Source organism: Peromyscus californicus, unplaced genomic scaffold (genome assembly GCF_007827085.1).
Source record: "Peromyscus californicus insignis strain IS unplaced genomic scaffold, ASM782708v3 Scaffold_17__1_contigs__length_78620276, whole genome shotgun sequence".
Classification (NCBI taxonomy): domain Eukaryota; kingdom Metazoa; phylum Chordata; class Mammalia; order Rodentia; family Cricetidae; genus Peromyscus; species Peromyscus californicus.
The window spans coordinates 12531911-12553507 of NW_026294469.1; the positions used below are offsets into that span (position 1 = coordinate 12531911).

General features: G+C 40.2%; 1 protein-coding gene across 1 annotated transcript in view; it reads left to right on the forward strand.

The window, feature by feature from the left end:
• Nucleotides 1-21597, forward strand: part of Asxl3 (ASXL transcriptional regulator 3) — a 110651-nt gene that overhangs the window by 80712 nt on the left and 8342 nt on the right. Inside the window, exons 7-9 of the mRNA XM_052741635.1 lie at nt 8269-8365; nt 12260-12365; nt 16314-18264. Of these exons, the coding sequence (XP_052597595.1) occupies nt 8269-8365; nt 12260-12365; nt 16314-18264 (2154 nt within the window). The remainder of the gene's footprint in view (nt 1-8268; nt 8366-12259; nt 12366-16313; nt 18265-21597) is intronic.

Consider the following 21597-nt stretch of genomic DNA (forward strand, 5'->3'; position numbering starts at 1 on the left):
AAAATCAGCTTTGAAACTCTGTCATAACAATTATGACACAAAAGCCTTCCACTTTTCCATCTAAATGTTGATTTTTTCATAATATTTTCTCTCCAAAGTTTCTCTTTTGTTCGTTTTACTTTGATTCTGTGCATTTTTTAAATTGGGTGAAAGGATGAAAATGACATAACTTAAAAAAATTTCTTGTGTGTCTTTGTGTCAGTATAATGAAAATCTCATTTTTTTAAAAAGTTTATTGTGCACATAAAGATTAAAAAAAAAGAATAGAAAATAATGAAACTGCCTGCGATGAAATTTAAATAATGTTTGTATTTATTTGTTGAGAATTTCATGCATATGTACAATGTCTTTTTATCACATCTACCTCCTATTCTCACCTTCCAGCTTCTCCATGGCCCTCTCTCCAACATACCTCTCTCCCAGCTTCATGTCCTCTTTTTGTGTAACCTGCTGACTCCAGTTACTGCTGTCTATGTGTGCATGAGTATGGGGCTACTCGGTAGATCATGGACAGCCACCAGGGCTCATATCCCCGAAGAAAAAAATGACTCTCCATCCCTTACACCCATCAGCTGTCAGTAGCTCTTTGGATAGGCCAGGGGATTCATAACCTTTCCCCTACTCATGCTAGAATACTGACTGGATTGATCTTGTGCAGGTCTTAGGCAGGGAAGCAAAACTACCAAGAGTTTATAGTGTGACAGTCCCGCCATAAACAGGAAACACTGTTTCTCATCATCCTCCACTACTTCTGTTTCTTGTGGTCTTTCTGTCCTGTCTGCCATACTGTTCCCTGAGCGTTGGGAAGGTGGGCACATGAGAAAGTTGTCCTATGTAGAGATGAGCACTCATTGCCAGGCACACTCAGTGCTCTGAGCAGCTGTGACCACGGGAGAGTTGCTGTCTGCAGTGGGGCTTTCACTGGATGACCTTCAGGGAATAGAGTAAGGATTATGATACCATTTTTCCAGGTATTTTTTTTTCCATTTCTTATGATTACTTTGGGAATGTTTAAATCTGCCATTCTGGAAACATCTAGAAAATTATTCTGAGTCCAGATCTTAAAATGTTTTCATTTATTTGTTAGACAGGGATTTAATAGGAAACACAAACATGTTCATTAGACTTAAGTGATTTGTCTGCTCCTGACTGTTCTCACACATTGCTAGGAGTCATTTTCCTGACTGTATTCTCAGAAAGCAATTGTTCCACAAGATAGTAATAATTGCTCTGTAAAAGGATTACACGCTGATAAGTTTTGTAGATAGTACATAATCCATTCTTATACATAAGAACCTGTAAAAACTTCCAGCATACTAGAGAATGCTTGTAGGAAAAAATAACTATATTTAATAGGCACAAACTGTTCTTGTTGGAAGAAAAAAGTTTCTCTTAGATGCATTTGCTTAAGGTCATCTGTTATATTAGCTGTTTTGGAAAGCACAGTTTGGGGGATATTGGCTTATTCTATATTTGAAAATAATTATCAAACACCAGTTGAGAAGCATTCTTTAGCACATTCTTACCCTATTTCCGTATCCTGTTTCTTTTAGTGATACTTTCTTTCTCCCTTAACAGTGTCCTTTTTTATGCCTCTTCATGTACTTCTGAAGAAAGAAATTCCCTCTTGCAAGTGAAACCTGAGCATATATAGTCAGTCTCCTGAGCTGTCTACATCCCACTGAGTGATGGGGTATAAAAATGAAAACTCGCTTTTAGAGAAAAGTGATCTCACTTTAATTCACACCAGAGTTCTTGACCAAATAGGATATAAGTGACAACAGCTCAGAGTTCATTCCTTTCCTGCATGACACTGTGTTAGAATCGGTGTCCTGTTTAGTGGTCCACTGTCTAAGTTCCTTTCCTCTAAAGATCATATTGATCATCTCTAATGGAAACAGCAGCTTTCACAGTGTTCTGCATACTATGTTGACCTAAATAATTCTAAATGGTTTGATGGGTGTCCGCACATACATGATAGACATCATCTCCCCAACACTCCCTCCCCTTACACCTGGGTTAGCACATACATGATAGACATCATCTCCCCAACACTCCCTCCCCTTACACCTGGGTTAGCACATACATGATAGACATCATCTCCCCAACATTCCCTCCCCTTACACCTATGATATTTCTTGCTCTATTTTTCTACCTGCCTCTATTTTTTTTTCAACCTCCAAGTAGTGTCTCCTTCTCCTCCCCACTTTCTATCGTAAGTGCTCTTCAGAGCGCCACCTGAAACCCTCTTATAATTTGGTTAATATTCCTTGGAGAGTCTTATACATATGTTACATACATGTTTATGATTAAGCCTTCTTTGCTAATCCTGATTGTTCTAATTGCTCTCCTAATACTGAGCTCATGTGGTGATGGTGGTGGTGGTGGTAGTGTGTGTGTGTGTGTGTGTGTGTGTGTGTGTGTGTGTGTGTGTGTGTGTGTTTCCTTTATCCTAGGAACAAAGTCACTCACTAAATTTGGGGTTAGTTAGGTTGGCAAGCCCTAGTGATCCTTTGGTCTGGGGAATGTGGGGAGGTTAAACGTGTGGACAACTATGCCATTTATTACAACCAGTCCTCGCTCCTCTCATGTTTCTCATGGATTATAGCAATCACAGCATCACAATATATTAATGATTCTGGGTTGTCCTTGTTGTATAAAGCTGTACTGTTCAATATGGTGGCCAGCAGCCAGCCACACAGCTGTTTACAACTGGAGATGTGGCTGTTCTGTGGGGAGGTGCCATGAACAGACATACAACTGAATAACAAATAATTTTCAAAGAGAATATAAAATATCTCACAAACGATATTTGAAAATAGTTACATGTTGAAATAACATTTTAAGTAGGTCAAATTAAATAAAATGCATTCTTAGAAATAATTTCATGTTTCTTTATTCTTTTGCAATGCAGAGACAAAAATTAAATTCACACATGAACGTTGTTTTTATTGCTGTCAGATAGCTTTGCTTTATAGTATTTCCACATAGAAGTCTGAACTGTCCCTTTGAAATACCAGATTTTATGGTGACTGGCTTAAGGCCCCAAAGGTTTCTGACTCCATTGGGGTGGGGCCTGAATGCTGTATGCAGTCCAGGGCTCAGTAGGTCCTGTGGCTGGCCATTCTGCCCATGCTAGTGGACTGCCTTGGCCCCCCTCTCTTTCCCTCACCCACACCTGAGGATTCTGTTTTTATCCTTTGCCTTGCTCTTTCCCACTTCTCCCACGTGTGGCCGGAGTTAGTCCCTTATTAACAGCGAGTACGAGGGAGGCCGCCCTGACGCTGTCTAAGCCAGCCCTTTGCTACCTGTGCACACTAACTTGCCTCTTTTCCTCGGGCTTCCGCTTTACATTGAACAGCTCTCCACTGACTATAGAATGAAATCCAAGGTGCATGTGTTTCTAGATGTGAGTCATTGTTTGCCAGTTTTTCACAACCAGCCCACCTCTCACTGTTCCTCTAATGAGTGTTCTTACCATGTTGGGAAATCACCTGGAAGAGAAACACAATTAAGAAAAAAGAAAAATAGTGCTAAAAACCATGTCTAGCTTGGTGGTCTGTTGTGTCAGCACTTAGGAGATGAAGGAAGAAGAAGAAGAGGAGTTCAAATTCATCATTATCAACAGGGTGAGGCCATCCTGAGCTATATGAGACCCTATCCACCCCCCCCTCTCAAAAACAAATAATTTAAAATGTTATTTTATTAATTATGAGTTCAAATATTAGATAATATTACATAGTGTTTAAATAGCAGTGTTTGTCTAATGCTTTGAATTCTAATTGACATCCATCTATTCCTAAATGTTTTTGTCATTTTTTTTAAAGACTCTCACCCTGGAGACCAGGATGGCCTAAAATTCACTAAGTACCCAGGCTGTCCTCAAACTCACAGTAATCCTCCTGCCTGAACCTACCAAGAATATGATTACAGACATGTATTAATGTATTAACCAGCTAAAATGTTTTAATAACCAATGTCAAAGGCAGATGATAAACTCGTAAGAAAGAGTTAAATCTTTACATCATGCCGGGATCTGTGCATGAACATATTTTTTCTTTGCGCTTACTATTTTCCCTAGAGAAATCATATTGGTCAGTTTTTCCCTTGCTAATTTAAAAGGAAGAATAGCTGATCAATAGTTTAGCTAGACACTTCATCATGAGAGAAGATTTTTCAGAATGAATGTTTCTATCATGGCTAATAAAAAATCAGAATTTATAGCGCATCAATAAATAACTAACCTTTCAGAAATGTTTATTGTTCTAGTTCATTAAAGCGTTATTTCTTTCAGACAGTATTTTTTAAAGGCCATAAAATTAATCGTGTACTTTAAAAGTTTTATTGGCACGTATTTCTTAAGTCTATTTTAGCCGCGGTGTTTAATTGTGCTGTCTTACATAGGCCGGGAACCTTACTTTTCATGTGCATTCTATTTGAAAAGAAAATGATTTTCCTCCAGGGCCAGCTTCCATGTTCTCGAATGTGTTTATATCACACTTGCTTTATCATGTGCTCAGATCTTGAGAATCTGTCAGAGCTAATCTGGATCTGCTGTTTCTTTGTGTCTTAAAATTAGTAACCAAGCCCCCAGCCTGGCAGAATATGTGAAACAGAAATTCTGGATGTGAGCTGCCAGAGAGAAATTTCAAATCTTCCACTAACCAAAATAAGGGTAGCAAGGAAACCATTGTGAGAGTCTGCACATTGCATAGGCTGTTGAAGCTGCATCAGCTCCGTGCATATCCCCAAATGTAGAACGAGTTAGACCTGTCTCACTGTGCCTTGTGTGCATGGACTCCTCAGTGCACAGGTTCCTATGCTTTGTGGGGAACTTGTCCTACACCTGCTAATCTTATTTTAAATCCACCCGTGAGACAAGGATCTACTTCCATATTCATGTCTCTCAATGGGGTAGCTTTTCTCTTTCACCACCGAGGCCCACATGCAGCCTCTGTCCATGTTGCAGGCTTAGAGACATATCACTGAACATTCTTGTAGCATCCCTGGAAGGTCTGCTTGACTTCCAAGGCAGATATTAACCTACTCCTGCCAGAGTGATACTGGGGATTTCGGAGCTTCCTCTAACATGCTCATGGTGTGTTCACCTCCTTGATCCTGAAGACCTTCCCCCATCCTGAGTATCGCCAAGCCCTACCTTCCTTTGATCATCTGTCCTCTAAATCTTACAATGGCATTTTAGTGATGTCTCCATATCTGCTGCCCATTTCCTCCAGCCACCTTTGCAGGCCTAGATCTACAAGGCTTTTCTGAGACCAACATTTTAGAGTGTTTTGGTACCTAGAGTAGGGCCTCATAGGTTCCATGGATTGTGGCTCAGACTGGAAAAGGCCATGACATGTAGATGTAAACTGAAGGGGAAACTTAGACCTGGAGACCATTAACCTGGAACTTCACATTTACTTGAGAAGCACTCAGTAGACCAATCCCAGGTAGAGGTTAAAGCCTGAATTCCTTGGCTTATGTCTTATTTGCTTACAATCATTCCTGTTTCCCATGAACCTGAGTTGTTCCCAGGTTGTTCCTGCAGGTTGCCTTCGAGACCTCTGAACTTGAGCACAAGTCCAAGACTTTACAGGCTTGGGTGGCACTAGGGCATCCAGTCATTATCCTGACTGTTATATATTTCACAGGCTTCTTGACACAGATGGAGTTTCACCACTGCTGGTTTATTCTAGCACTTGTAGCACTTGCAGTGTGTCACATGAAGACCACTCTGTCACAAGTACTTGGAGGGGGATAAAGGGATGGAAGGAAGTAGGAAGAAAGGAAAGAAAGAACAAGGGTGATAACTGGTGGGTTAGCTACAATCGACACTAGTCTTAAGCTGGACTTAATTTCTGTTTGACATTCCTTTTATCTCCTCTTAAAACCCATTTATGATTATCCTTAGACAAGTTCTTCTGCTGGTAGACCTGGTAGCAGGACCCAGACATCACCCCTGAGGCATCTGAGCCTATGGCCATCTTGCCACTAATCACTGCATTGGTCCTACTTTGCATGCACCAAGATGTGCCAGTGAATGTTCAGTGTTCCCAGCATCATCCTACCTGTTCCTCTCTGAAAAAGCAGCCCTCTGCCTCTGGATGATCCCATTTGTGTAGTAGATCTCCTTTGCCTTATGATCCTACCACATGAGAGATGCAAGGTATCCATGCAAAGCTTAGTTACCATAGTGTTCTTAACTCATCACTTTGTCTATTAGTAGACTATTTTTAACCTAGAGATGGTTATGCCTCCATATTACATTTAGAAGTATCTGGAGACACTTTTAGATACTGCATCTTAGAGAGAGGTTGCTGCAAGTAGCTCATGCATCAGGCATGCTATTAATTTTCCTGCAATGCACAGGGCATTCATGACCCCAAATAACAGTAGTACCTAAATGAGCAACATGTCCCAGGAGAAGTGATTCATCTTGGAGCGGGGCTTCAGATTTTACTGAATCTGAAACTTAGAGAACAAGATGCATGAAACAGGCAAGTGGGTCCTGGCACTAGCTCATCTAGCTCATTCTAATCTTAGCTCTCAGATCCACATATCCTAGCCATTTGAAGACTTATCACCAGTGGTGCCTAATAGTTCAATGGTTAGACCAAATTCTGAAAATGATATTCTTGAATTATCCATTCAAAAGATATAATGGCTGGGATGTTTTTCACAAAAGGTATGAGTTTGCAATGCTGACCGTAAAGCTATAGCACAGCTACTATATTAAGTTACTTTACAAGTCCCTGTAATCAAATACCCTATAAGAAGCAACTGAAGGAACAAAGGCTTCATCTTGGAACATAGCTTAAGGATACAGTTCATCATGGTAGAGACATCGTGATGGTGGCCGCATGAGGCAAATGATTACAAAGTCTCTGCAACTAGGAGCGAGGTGGAGATGAACATTGGCGCACAGCTCATTTTCTTCTCTGCATTCCAACTCCCAACCTATGGGAGTGGTGTCACACTCAGTCAGAGTAGGTCTTCTCGTGTTAATTAGCCCAGTCTAGAAACTCCTTCACATGCTTGCCCAGAGGTCTGTGTCCGAGATGATTCTATATTTTGTGGCAGTCAATATTAATCATCCCAACCACACAGAACTAGATGAATGGAAAGGCTATAGAAGAAACAATCATTTGCTCCATGTGGAATAGATTGAGAACTTAAGGAGAGGAACCTTTTCTTCATCGCTAGCACCCACAGAAGAACCAGGTACATAAGCTTATACTGGTGATCTAAGAAGTATCTGTTAAATAATGGTAAAAATGGAGAGTAAACAATGAATAAATGGAATCCTGTGTTTAGTACATTGACTACTTTCGTGGCTGCCAGTTTCTTCTTAGATAGCGATGCCATCAAGTTAGTCAGCAGCACTCTCATATTCCTGATATCTGCCTTTCCTCAGTTTGATTTTTTCATGATCCAGTCTTGGACAGACAGTATGTGTTTTCAGAATCCATATTCCTCTTTACTCCTGAATGATGACTTATCTGACATATTCATGGAGTCCTTGCATTAAATCTTTAAGATGGTTATTTCTATGGATGAAGATAGAGTGCAGAGAAAAATACTAAAAATAAGGATATATACATGTAATTGTGGGCTGGCAGGATAGGCAGGATCCACAAGGTGGAAGGAGAGAAACAACTCAGTCAGGCATCTGCTGACCTCTACATCCACACCACAGTGTGCACAAAGCACACACATTTACACACACATGTGTGCACACAATTTAACAGATCCTTTTTGTGTCAGCTGTATGAACTTACTCGCTTGCTCCTCGTTTGGGTGCTGGCAGAGTGGAAGAAGACCCTGTCCTCAGGTTCTCCACACCACACCAGTTCCACTTTGTGCATAGATTTGCCCTTCACTCCTCATGCCCACCTATACGTTCCCTCAGCCTTTATCTTTCAGACTTCTCCATTCCCAGTCACTTCATGCTTAGCTGCTTGGCACTCCCTCATCTTTTTATCCCTTATAGTCAGTCCACAGTTACAGTCAGGGACAGAACTAATTGTCTCTGTGCTGGAAGTCAGCAAGAGAGGGCATATGATTGAAGCCCCAGGAGTCATCTTTTCTTGAGTTTCTTTCCTCCTACATCAGACCTTAATACACACACACGCACACGCACACACACACATGCACACGCACGCACGCGCACACACACTCAATCCTACTCAATTTTTGCTTCTCCTTTGCATGCTTTCACTTTGAATCGTTTCTGATGGACTATTGTTTTGTCCGCTTATTTCCTAGATGGGAAGTGATGGAATTTTACGCCTCAGTACTTCAGCTCTGAATAATGAATTCTTTGCATACGCAGCACAAGGGTGGAAACAGCGACTGGCAGAAGGTAAATTTCAGTTTCCTATTATTATGTGACAGGCTAGAGCGTGTGTACTGTGTTAGAACACAGGTACTATGTTAGAATGCACACATATTGCTAGAGCATATGTACTGTGTTAGAATGCACCTGTTCTGCAAGGGTATATGTACTGTGTTAGCATGTAGGTACTATGTTAGGGTGCACATGCTCTGCTAGGGTATATGTACTGTGTTAGTATGAAGATACTATGTTAGGGTGCACATGTTCTGCTAGGGCATATGTACTGGGTTAGCAGGTAGGTACTATGTTGGGGTGCATATGTGATGGGTGATGTCATTCTGTATGCTGTGAATATGTGTTGCTCTGATTGGTTTATAAAGCTGTTTGGCCAATGGTGAAGCAGAATAGGGTTAGGCGGGACATTTAAACTAGAGAGGAGGAAGGAGAAAGACAGAGCAGAGGAGATGCTGCTAGCCGCCCAGAGGAGAAGCGAGATGTAAAGTACTGGTAAGCCACAAGCCATGTGGCAAAGTATAAATTTATAGAAATGGGTTAGTTTAAGATGTAAGAGCTAGCTAGTGAGAAGCCTGAGCCATTAGGCCATGTAGCTTGAAAATAATTTAAGTCTCTGTGTGTTTATTTGGTTCCAAGCAGCTGTGGGACCACAGGGCTGCAGGAGCTGGGCAGGATCAGGAAAACTTCCAACTACACATATGCTCTGCTAGGACATATGTACTGTGTTAGCATGTAGGTACTGTGTGTTAGAGTGCATGTGTTGTGCTAGAGCACCTGTACTATGCTGGAGTGCACATGCTCTACTAAAATACACGTATTATGCTGAGTTCTCATGTACTATTATACTAGAGCACATTTACTATATTAGAGTATACTCACTCTGCTTCAGTGCATGTATTATGTCAGAGTACACATGCTCTGTTAGAGCACAGCACACACACACTGCTAGAGCACTGTTAGAGCACATGTGCTATGTTAGAATGTATATGCTCTGCTAGAGCACACATACTATGCTAAAGTGCACATATGCTGTTAGAGCACACATATTAGTAATATACTCTGTTAGAGAACACACACACTGCTAGAGTTCACACACTATGCTAGAGTACACACACACTGTAGAGCACAATACTCTGTGGAAAACACTGTATAAAATACACACACTAAGAATTCACAAACTATAGAGTGCACATACTCAGTAGAGTACAGACACTGTAGAGTACCCACACTGTAGATCACACACTCTATAGACTACACGCACTCTGTAGAGTACAAACACTGCAGAGTCCACACTTTCTATAGAGCACACTCTGTACAGTAAACTGTGTAGAATATACACACTGTAGAGCACACACATTCTGTAGAGTACACACCCTATAGTGTACACACGCCATGGAGTACACACTCTGTAGACTACAAACACTGTAGAGTATACACACAGTAGAGTACACACATTGTAGAAGACACACAACCATAGAATACACACACTGTAGAATACACACACAGTAGAGTACACACACTCTGTAGACTACAAACACTGCAGAATGCACACACAGTCAAGTACACACACTGTAGAGTACACACACTGTAGAATACACACAATAGAATACACACACAGTAGAGTACACACACTCTGTAGACTACAAACACTGTAGAATATACACAATAGAATACACCCACTCTAGAATACACACACAGTAGAGTACACACACTGTAGAATACATACACAGTAGAGTACACACACTCTGTAGACTACAAACACTTCAGAGTGTACACACAGTAGAGTACACACACTGTAGAGTACACACACTGTAGAATACACACACAGTAGAGTACACACACTGTAGAATACACACACTGTAGAATACACACAATAGAAGACGCACACTGTAGAATACACACACTGTAGAGTACACACTCTGTAGACTTCAAACACTGCGGAGTGTACACACTCTATAGAGCACACTCTGTACAGTACACTGTGTGGAGTACACACACTGTAGAGTATACAAATTCTGTAGAGTACACACCCTATAGTGTACACACACTGTAGACTACACCCACTCTGTAGACTACACACACTGTAGAGTGTACACACTGTAGAATACACACACAGCAGAGTACACACACTCTGTAGAGTACACACTCTGAAGAGTGCACCTTCACATGCTGTACTGAGCTTCGTGTCTTCCTCTGACTTCCAAGTCTTCCCAACTCCTCCCTGAGATACATTTTTTCACTTAGTGCAATTCCACCCTTTTCTAAAGGAGCTCACTAATTCTTTGATGATAGTGGGCATTTTAATATGCGACATTTTTGAAGAATGTGTACTATATCATAGACATTTCATATGAATGTTGTTATATAATATCTTTGAAATGATGACATAGTGTAATCCACTGTATTTTCTCAATCTCCTGGATTCTGGGGAAACTCTGACACTCCTTTTCCCTGAAGCTTCTGTCAGCATTTCCTTTCTTTAAACTCAACCCAGGGTTTTGGAAAGACTAAGAAAATCAAATGCAGCACTGTACGCCCTTTGCTTCCACTTGCTGGTGCTACTTGGATACCTGAACTCCTCCTAGGGAATTCTGATCCCTAGAGTTCACACCTTCCTCTCAGTCCTCACACGTCACTTCCTTTCCTCACACTGCATTTTATTCTAGTTTATTTGTGCCTTTTACCATATTTCATATCAAACAGCAAACTTTAGACATTCATAGTGTATTTTAAATTGTTCCCTGGGCCTGTATTTTCACACCCTTTCACAGCTTCCTTAAGCTTACTCCTTTTTCATAGTAAATGATGACATCTCTAAAATAACACTTTCTTTTGAACAGTACAGTTGCTCCAAGCAGCCTTGGTTACCTCCTAGGTTCGTGCTACTGTCTATAAGCTTCCAGTTCTGATGGGTCCTCACTCCTCACCCCTGGTCTTTTTCCAGTGTTTGTAGATCTCACTTGCTTGTTTCTCACACTCTAAGTCCCAGCCCAAATACTCTGCACTGAACCTAGGACTTCCCCTTGCTTTTCTCTTCTTCCTTCTGCTCTCTCTGAACGGTCTCCTGACCCTCACACTTGGGTACTCTAAAACTGAAAGTGTCTGTGACTCGACTTTTAATCAGCTGCCTGTTGGCATCCCCACTGTTGCTGGCCCACTTGTAAGTGCGTCTTCCCCTCCGTGCTGTTCAGGCAGGAGTCCTACGATTTCTCCACCATCTTGTCACTTTCTTTCCAGGCTATTTACCTGGCTCTGCTCTGCCACCATGGGATGCCATCAGGAGCTCCTGTCTCCTGAAGGAAATACTGATCTCTCTTTAGAGTATGCATTGGGTAATTGACTCCAGCCTTCCTTTCTTATTTAATTTCATCCAATGTTCTGCTCAGAATTGGCCACTCAAAAGGACATAAATATGCATATTCATGTCTCCATGCCTTGTGATCTAATCACTTACATAAGCCTGATGATCATCCTTTAAAAGTGAACTCAAAAATCAACTCCTAAATGTAATCCTCTTTAATTGACTTAGGAAAAAATAAGTGCTGCCCTCTCTCTACTTTCAATGCATATATTATCCTTATGGCCTGTACAGGGCTTTTGACAATATTTCATAGTCGATTATGTGCCTTCTGCTTCCATCAGGATGATTTCCTCCAGGACAGTGGATATACAGTTTCACTTGCAGCCCATAGCATGTAATACCTTCACCAATTGTTTTAGAGTTGGTCTAACGTGAAATGACCATTTGAGCGATGTTCATAAAAGGGGAAATAGTAGAAATGCGATCATTGCACGTCTTACCTTTAACATTCAGTGAAGTTTACTCAAATGAATGACATGTGGTCTTTTTTGAATTGGCAGAGGACATGGCCATTTTAATTCAGTTTATTGCCAATTTCTTTCTAGGAGAGTTTACCCCAGAAATGCAATTACGAATAAGGCAAGAAATTGAGAAGGAAAAGAAAACAGAACCTTGGAAAGAAAAATTCTTTGAGAGGTTTTATGGAGAAAGGTAAGTACTAGAGCTTTTCTCTCATTTCTTTTAGAAGGAAATGAAAATGTAATTCTCTGCTTCACATGGCACCCTCATATGCTGTAAAACTTAATAAACCTGTGATAAAAGGCAATGGTCCCCCAGTGTACGAAATTGCAGGTAAAATTATAGTGGCATATCAGCACTTAAATTTTAAAAATGGGTTTTCAAGGTTTATAACATGCTCATGAAAATTCGTCTTAGACCAAAAATTACATGTGGAATCCTAAAGAAGTCAATTTTGATTTTCTTAAGTGGGTTTTGATCAAATTCTCTTAGTTTTTATCCACATATATTCATTAATGAATATTGCAAAGACAAGGAATTTTAGAAACATTTAGTTCTCATACTTGTTCCTTATAAATATTGACTTCATGTGTCCATTGTAATAAGTGTATGTTGGAGAGAAGCTGAGGTATTATGTTCCACTTTATCTGTGTAGCCTGGGTTTATTGAATATTTTGAATATGCATTTGAGTTGGTTTACTTTTTTTTAATTCATTGTGTGTGTGTGTGTGTGTGTGTGTGTGTGTGTGTGTGTGTGTGTGTGTGCGCAGAAACATCATGCACGGCACCTTGTAGAAGTCAGAGAACAACTGGAGGGAGTCAGCTTTTCCTTTCCACCTTGTTGCTTCAGGGTCTCAGCCATTGCATTTTGTACTCCAGGTGCTAGCCTGCCCTGGAGCCTTCAGTTGAGTTTCTGTCTCTGCCTCCCACCTCACTGGAGGAGTGCTGGGATTGCAGGTGCTCCCCATTCTGTCCAGCTTTTTGCATGGTTTCTGAAGATCCATCTTTGGCCATTATGCTTGTATGGCTAGGACGTTTATCAGCTGAGCCATCTCCCTGGCCATGCTTCTTTAAAAAAGTAAACAATAGTAACCACATGGATATATGGTAGTCACTGAATTAACCTGAAAGCAGTTTCCCTCTGCATACTGTTGAGTGGAGAGACATGGTTTGGTAAGAATCTCAGTCTCAGATAATCAGATTTCTAGGAAAGGAGATCCAAATGCTATTGATTGTAGCTCCAGGTCTTTGTAGAAGAGCTTGTTCTGACTAATGCTTGTATGAAAGACACAAAGATGGTTTCAGGTCATGTCTTCTGTACCATTTAGTGTTGTTCCACAAATTTCTCCTGTCAGTGAGTAAAATAATCCCAGGAATCTCACTTGAGCTTTTCTGCATAAGGAATTCCTGCTAAAGGTGCTTTGTATGTGCAAAGCCTGGTCCATAAAGTGCTTCCTGGGTGAGTATGAGGGGCTCAGTCAAGCTCCAGAACCAATGTGAAAGGTGTGTGTGAAGGCACATTTACAACCTCAGCACTTGGAAGGTGGGGTTGTTAGTCAGCTGACCTTACCTGTTTCATCAGCTTAAAGGTCAGTGACAGAACCTGTATCAAAGGCCAAGTTGCATGCATATGCATACACACACACACACACACACACACACACACACACGAACGGTGGGAGGCAAATAGATGGCTCAGCATTTAAGGGCACTTGCTGTATAATCATAAGGCTCCTAATACCTACATGACAAACTTGCCATCCTGAAAATACCTGTAACTCCAGCTCCAAGAGATCAGATGCCCTTTTATGGCTTCTATACATTCACCTGTATATATACATACACTCATGTAGATACATAAACACATATAATTAAATAAATATATAGATAAATAACTAAATACAATAAAGCCATGTCTGAGGAATAACACTGGAGCTTGACCTCTAGTCTCTGCATGCACACACACCAATGTGCACATGCACACACATGCAGCTGCACACACATGAAACACAACACATGTGTACACACTCACATACACACAAAAGGCTTCTTATTCAGCATGGGCTACCCTTGGTGAATTGTCTTCATTAGTAGTATAATGAGGACTCTTTCTTTGATTGCTCTAGCAGGGTTCTTACATTCACATACACACATGCAAAACTAAATAGAGATAATTAATATATTTTCTCAAAACTCAAAAATGGGGCAGGCTAATAATATGTCTTCATGTATTGTCATTAACAGTGTTACTTAAGCCAGGTACATCAAATGAATCCTCAATGGAAAATTTAAACATACACACAGATTTCAAGACCCACTTGAAATAAATATACTGATGTATCATCTCTAGGAGTTGAACCCAGAAATTCACATTGTAAGAAACTAGGTCATACTGAAGCCTGGCAGCATTAAGAACCACGAAGGACAAGAAGCCCACCCATAGGTGCATCTACATTGCTGTTATTATAAAAGGTTATATATCAGGGAGAGTGAAGCTAAGTAATATTATAGTTTATATAATGAAGTTCAATAAGTTGCTCAAAATCTTAATTCTATAAATAGTTCTCATAAAAATTCACAAACACGCACATCTTCCGCAAGAAGTTTGGATACTTCCCAGATTCCCAAGAATACTTGATGAAGAGGCAGAAGAGGAAAGCCACCATACCATGAGTAACGACTTCCCACCATGTTTATCATGCTCTGAAATACAAGTTTATAGTCTGGAGCTTTTTCTTTCTATAGGCCAGTGGTTCTCAACCTGTGGGTCATGATGCTTTCATAGGGGTTCCCTATCAGATATCCTGCATATTAGATATTTGCATTACTATTTATAACAGTAGCAAAGTTACAGTTATACAGTAGCAATGAAACTAATTTTATGTTTGAGGTCACCACAACATGAAGAATTGTATTAAAGGGCTATGGCATTAGGAAGCTTGAGAACCACTGCTGTAGACTATCAGTAGGTTGGTTTTTTCACTCCATGACATCACTTAGCTTGCTCTTTGCTCTTTACTATCTTAATTTCATATTGGAGAACTGACACATTACAATAACTTCCTCTTTCATTTCACTATTCCTACATTACCTAGATACCCCACCGTATGAGAGATTTGCCGTAGCACCAGACCCTTTTTAGTTGACTGACACCATTTGTCTTTTTATTGCTCTAAGTTTTTCTCAAAATATTGCTATCCAAACCTTTCATTGCCTGCACCCCAATTTGGCTTCATTTATAATGCATTTTTCTACCATCTGCTGCTGATGCTGCAACTTAAAATGAAGAAAACAGTGACTCACTGCAAACTTCACTATAATTACACTTAGCCTTGCTTGGGTACCTAACGGTGGGATAGATTATCTTGGAATTTTAGTCTGCTGTCCTGTATGGAATATCTTCATAATAAGGCATGCACACACATTTGATTGACACAAGTATCATCTGGCAGAATAACTTGAATAATTCCAAGTTCTTTTATTATTCTTCATATTTAATTAGACAATTAGATGCCAAGATAAAAATTGGGTAGCATTTCTTTTTTTTACTTTATTTTTTATAACCTGAGTGCTGTTTCCCCTCCTTCCATGGGCAGGCCTCCCATGGAGATCAACCAAACATGGCATATCGAGTAGCATTTCTTAGATTGGTTTTAAGATATCTAATCTTTAGAAGTCATTTCAATTTTAAAATTTGATGTATTTCACTAAATTTCCATTCATATTAATTATTTCCATTGCATACTTTAAAGACTTTATAATTTTTATATTATAAAAACATCTTTTTACTTTCTGACTTCAAAAAAATAGGATTTTATTTATTCTTTGATTCTCTGGCCATATTTTCTGATTCATTGTTATTTATAACATTCAAATTCCCTTTACTAATACTTGGTAAGATTTATAAAATCTTTGCTTATAAAATAAATATTGCCTTTCTTAATTAGCTGAAGCTTCTTTTAGGTGTAAAGGCAGCACTAAGGCTATGTCAGGAACTATTTAACATAAATTAATCATGTGACTTAGTGGTTTTCTGGTCAAGTCAATACATTTACTTTTATTGAATACTGAACTTGTAAGAGATCCAATCTGAGCCTTTTGCTTTATGACTGTGTAATGATGTCTCTAATTTCTGCTCAGATTGGGCATGTCCAGAGAAGAATCCATAAAGCTCACTTCTGGACCAAACCATGATGGAGCTGCAGGGTGTTCCTCACATGGGAACTCTGGCATTCCAGGTGCTTCTGCACAGACAGCATTAGAAGAACAGCAACCAAAACTCCTGAAAAGCTCAGCTTCCTCAGAGCCTGACTTCTGCACTACCATTTGCCCTATGTTAGAGGTTCCAGTGAAGGATGTAATGACAGAATCAGAAACAGAAGACATCTTTATCCCGGAGGAATCTGTGATTCAGGAGGAAGTGGCAGAAGAGGTAGAGACGAGTATCTGTGAATGCCAAGATGAAAATCATAAGACCATTCCAGAGTTTTCTGAGGAGTCTGAAAGTCCAGCCACCTCTTGTGAAGAGCCTCAGTTAGCAGTCCCTGAAGATACCTTGGAGTCCTGTGTTGTAATGAATGATATTTTAGAAACTTTACCTCATATTGAAGTGAAGATAGATGAAAAATTGGACTGTCCCCAGGAAGAAATGTCAGTTGTTATTGACCAACTAGAAATCTGTGACTCTCTTGTTCCTTGCACTTCATCTGTCACTCATATCCTTGATGCAGAACAGAAGGAACAAGGAACAACTATAGTGACCAGCACTATAACCCTGAGAGCAGAACCATCTCTGGAAAGCCAATTTCCAAATGAGGGAATCGCTGTAGACATGGAGCTACAGAGTGACCCTGAAGAACAGCTCTCGGAAAATGCTTGTGTCTCTGAGACTTCCTTCTCCTCTGAGAGCCCAGAGGGAGCATGTGCCAGCCTTCCATCCCCAGGTGGGGAAACACAATCCACGTCTGAAGAGTCGTGCACCCCAGCCTCTCTGGAAACAACATTCTGTTCTGAGGTGTCTAGCACTGAAAATACAGATAAGTACAGCCAGAGAAACCCTGCTGATGAAAGCCTTCATGTGTCTTCGATGTCAGAAGTCTCTCCACTAGCCACCTCCCCCGAAATCTCAGAAGCATCTCTAATGTCCAGCTTACCTCTGACATCCGAGGCATCACCAGTGTCCAACTTACCTCTGACATCAGAAGCATCTCCAATGTCTGATTTACCACTGACATCAGAAACTTCCTCAGTACCTTCCATGCTTCTCACCTCTGAGACGCCTTTTGTATCCAATTTGCCTGTCCCTGCAGAGACTTCTCCAATTTCTAACTCTTCCATGAATGAAAGAATGATGCATCAACAGAGAAAGTCACCTTCTGCTTCTGAAGAAGCTCTTTCTCCACGGAAAGATGACTCTTCTGTCCCCACCAAGCCCCTGGGAGAGAACCTTATCTCCCTACCTCTGCCTTTGTCCAACATCCCAGAGCCCATCAGCATGAGTTCTTCCATTGTGCCTGAAGCACTCCCACCTGAAGAATTGCACAGCCAGACTCTGAGTCAAGAGCCTTGTCACTCTCACGTTGAAATGGAGAAGCTCTACCCGCCTTCTATCCCAGAACTTCCCTCTACAGAAATGATGAAGGTTAAAAACCACAGTGTCCTGCAAAGAACGGAAAAGAAAGGGGTGTCCTCACCATTAGAAGTCCCTGTCTTTTCTGAGGAGACAGAGACTGAGGGAAATGAGATTCCACCAGCTAAACTCCAGGAAAAGCAGTATGTCCCATCAGTAGATAAGGTTCCATTTTTAGAAGGCTCAAGAAACAAAATACATAAGCAGACCAGTATACTAAATAGACTGGAGACCTCACATAATTCTAAAACATCAGAGCCCTCCAAGTCACCCGATGGGATAAGAACTGAAAGTAGAGAATCAGAGATATCAAAGAGGAAAACTGTGGAGCATAGTTTTGGAATTGGTAAAGAGAAAAGACCCAGGATAGAAGAGGACCAGTCAGCCCGCAGCCTAGTATCCTGCAGTTCACCTGAGAAAGAGCAGCCTCCACGAGAGGAGCCTAGGGTGCCCCCTCTTAAGGTATGGTATTTTAAAATAGACTATTCTGGAAATATAGTCCCATCTTTAGAAACTTAATTTTCAGAAATTAATTAGATATTTCTCTTTTTAGGCTTCATATAGCAAGCTATAAACTAATCTATTCATACCAACTCTATCATTAAATTATCTTTAAAAAAAACTGCATAGAGGAGCCTTCAGGGATGGATTGGTGGCTAAGAACACTTGCAGCTCTTGCAGAGGACCCATGTTCAGTTTCAGCATCCATAGCAGGTAGCACAGCAGCACCTATACCTCCAGTTCCTGGGGATCCGATGCCTTCTGTCCTCCATGGTACTTGCAAGCACAATGTGGCTCACATACGTATACATACACATACATTTTTTTTAAAATCATGAACTATACATTGAGCCAGTGCAAGAAGACCTGAACCACCCATATGTTTTGGCAGCAGGATTTAAGAGCACTGTGGAGAACAGCAGGGCCTAGGGAATCCTACACAACATTTGAGGATTTTAAGACACAGATGAGAAACTTGGGAAAGTGTGAAAGGTATGTTACAGTTCCACGGGTTTGGGGAAAGTGGTCAGAGGCCAGTCCAGGACTGAGAGATGAAGATCCAACAAACACTGGACACCCAACCACCACTGCCAAGGATAAGGAACCTGTCTTTTGGGCTACTTTTGAATATTTCCTATGAAAATTAATAAAATTTCTTTATTAACTCAGAGAGAATGCAGTAGATACACCAAGAAATCCAAAATTTAGTTTCCAAGATATTAAAGAGGCCTCAGACGTCACCAAATTATAAAGCTTTTGGGACAGATAACCCTGTTTGATTGCTTTTATTTTATCCTGGATCAGTTTGTCTCTTAAGAAAATACATAGGTTAAACACGTAGGTGGGTAAGGAAACTGAAAATTAAGGTTGATTCAAAATAAATCTCTAGTAGCATATTTTGCTATGCTTTGCCATATTTATTTGCAGCTTTTGCCTATGCCAATTTATGTGTACACAGTGGATAGTGTCCTCATCACAGGGAACTGTAGAATTAAGAACATCTTAAGCTTTTAACAAGTACCAGCCTCTTAGTTTGCTCTGCTACACCCCACCTTATAGGTGATTCAGGATCTTTACAAGCCTGAGTTTTAAGAGTGTGGTTGTAGTTATTTTACTTAAGAAAGCCATGTCTATTAAATAAGATTCTAAACATTAAAATGGCTACTGTAAACACCACTTAATAAATCACTCTACTATTTAATTTCTAAACCACAGAAAGAAAAACATAAATATATGTCTTCGAGGAACTATTTTTTTTAGATATACCCATGTTATTTTTCTAATCAAAAGCTGATTTTCTAAATGTTATATGCTTTATTTAAATATATATTAATGGATTAGGCAGGTATATGATAGATACATGACAGATGATATATTTCTATAGAAAGACAAACTATTCACTTAGTATTTGAATGTGATCTCTTGATAAAGCAGATTTAGGTAGTATTTAAACATGTTTAATTATTTAGACTAAGGGAAACATAAAACTGAAAAATGTAATCCCTCTGGCAAATAGGTGATTCTTGGCCATGGATTGAAGAACATGGTTTATAAGCAGTTTGTCCATAAGAAAAGGGATTACTTAGAGAGAAGGGATGTTCTACTAGAGGTCCAGAAACACATCCCAGGTGGGAAGATCCTGTACCTGTCAGGAAGTTATAATGCCAATATCCTTATATGTTTGGGAGAAAGATAAAAGTTTTCTAGGAAACTCTTGTTCAAAATGGGAAAGGGAAAGACACAGAGCAGATTCCTATAAACAGCAGAGTTTGGAGTTCACAGACTCCCTGTCACTGTCTAATCCCTGGGCAGATAACATCCATTGGAAGTGAAGACAACAACCAAAGCCCTTCCAGTCCCCAAACTGTAACTCTGAAATTTTTCTTAGTGATTAGGTCATCACAGCCTTACCATGGGAGGCTGCATGCTAGCTCTTGTGTCCCCCAAATGAGTTCATGACTTTTTAGCCTATTAAATAGCAAAACTAGGTAAGCAATGTAGACTGGGCAACAGGTACAGTATACCTTTAGATGGTCAATATTAAAAGAAATCCCAAATCATATCGTTTTGAAACACAGAAGCAGTCAGTCAACCTCTCCTGCTTTTATGAAAATGCCATGACAGTACGGGCCTCAAGTACCGCATCCTCTATCTACAGAAACCCACTGACCAGAAATAACTGAACTCATTTATAAATGTCCATAGTATGCTTATTACACACGTTAGGCAGCAAGCCAACTGGTCCGTCAAACTATACCACCCTCCGATCCTGGAGCCAATGAGGCACACAGTGACCTTCCAGAGGAGGGTCACCTTTATGAAAAGCCAAGGTGAGAGAGCTGTGGTCTTCAGGCTTCTTGGCCGGAGCTATTTTCTCTGAACTAAATGAAGGGAGATTAAACTAGGAGAAGATAGCTTAGATGGTTTGTTTTTCTCTAGCAGGGAAGATAATTTTAAAGGTAAGTGTCTCTAAGTCTTTTTGCCCTGTCTGTCTGTCTATCTATCTATCTATCTATCTATCTATCTATCTATCTATCTATCTATCTTCTATATCATCTATGTATCTATAATTCATTATCTATCAGTCTGTCATCTATCTATCTCATTTATCTACCTATCGTCTATCCATCTATCTCTGTCATCCATCTATCATCTATCTATCTATCTGTCTGTCTATCTGTCTATCTATCTATCTATCTATCTATCTATCTATCTATCTATCTATCTATCATCTTGTCTATTTTTGAGACAGGATCTCTCTATGTTGCCCAGGGTGACTGGGAACTCACTATGTAGCATAGGCTAGCCTCAGACTCTCACAGTCCTCCTGATCATAAGTGTGCTTCACCATGTATGATCTAATCTTATGCCAAGAAGCATACTATTTGCTCTATTTATACATGACTTTAAGAAGATTCAAGTCCTGCTAAATGAAATCACTGGCTGATATCTTCATAAGTGAAAACTTCACTGTCACATTCATACTGCATTTATTGTTTCTTTATATCCTAAAGATTCATTCAGACATTGAGATATCTTTCAATCCACATTATGACTGAATGCATCTCACCCCTACCCACTAACCACCTTTTTAAGGCTGAGGTTCTCCTGGAGGCCAGGCCTGCTTTAAGCTCAATACATGAGGATGAGATCTGATCTCACTGTATAGCCTGGAACTAGTTATGTAGACCAGGCTGGCTCCAAGATCACAGAGAATAACCTGCCTCTCTCTCCTGAGTGCTAGGGCTGCAGTGATATAACCCAGGACTTTGTACATGTTAGACAAGCACTCTA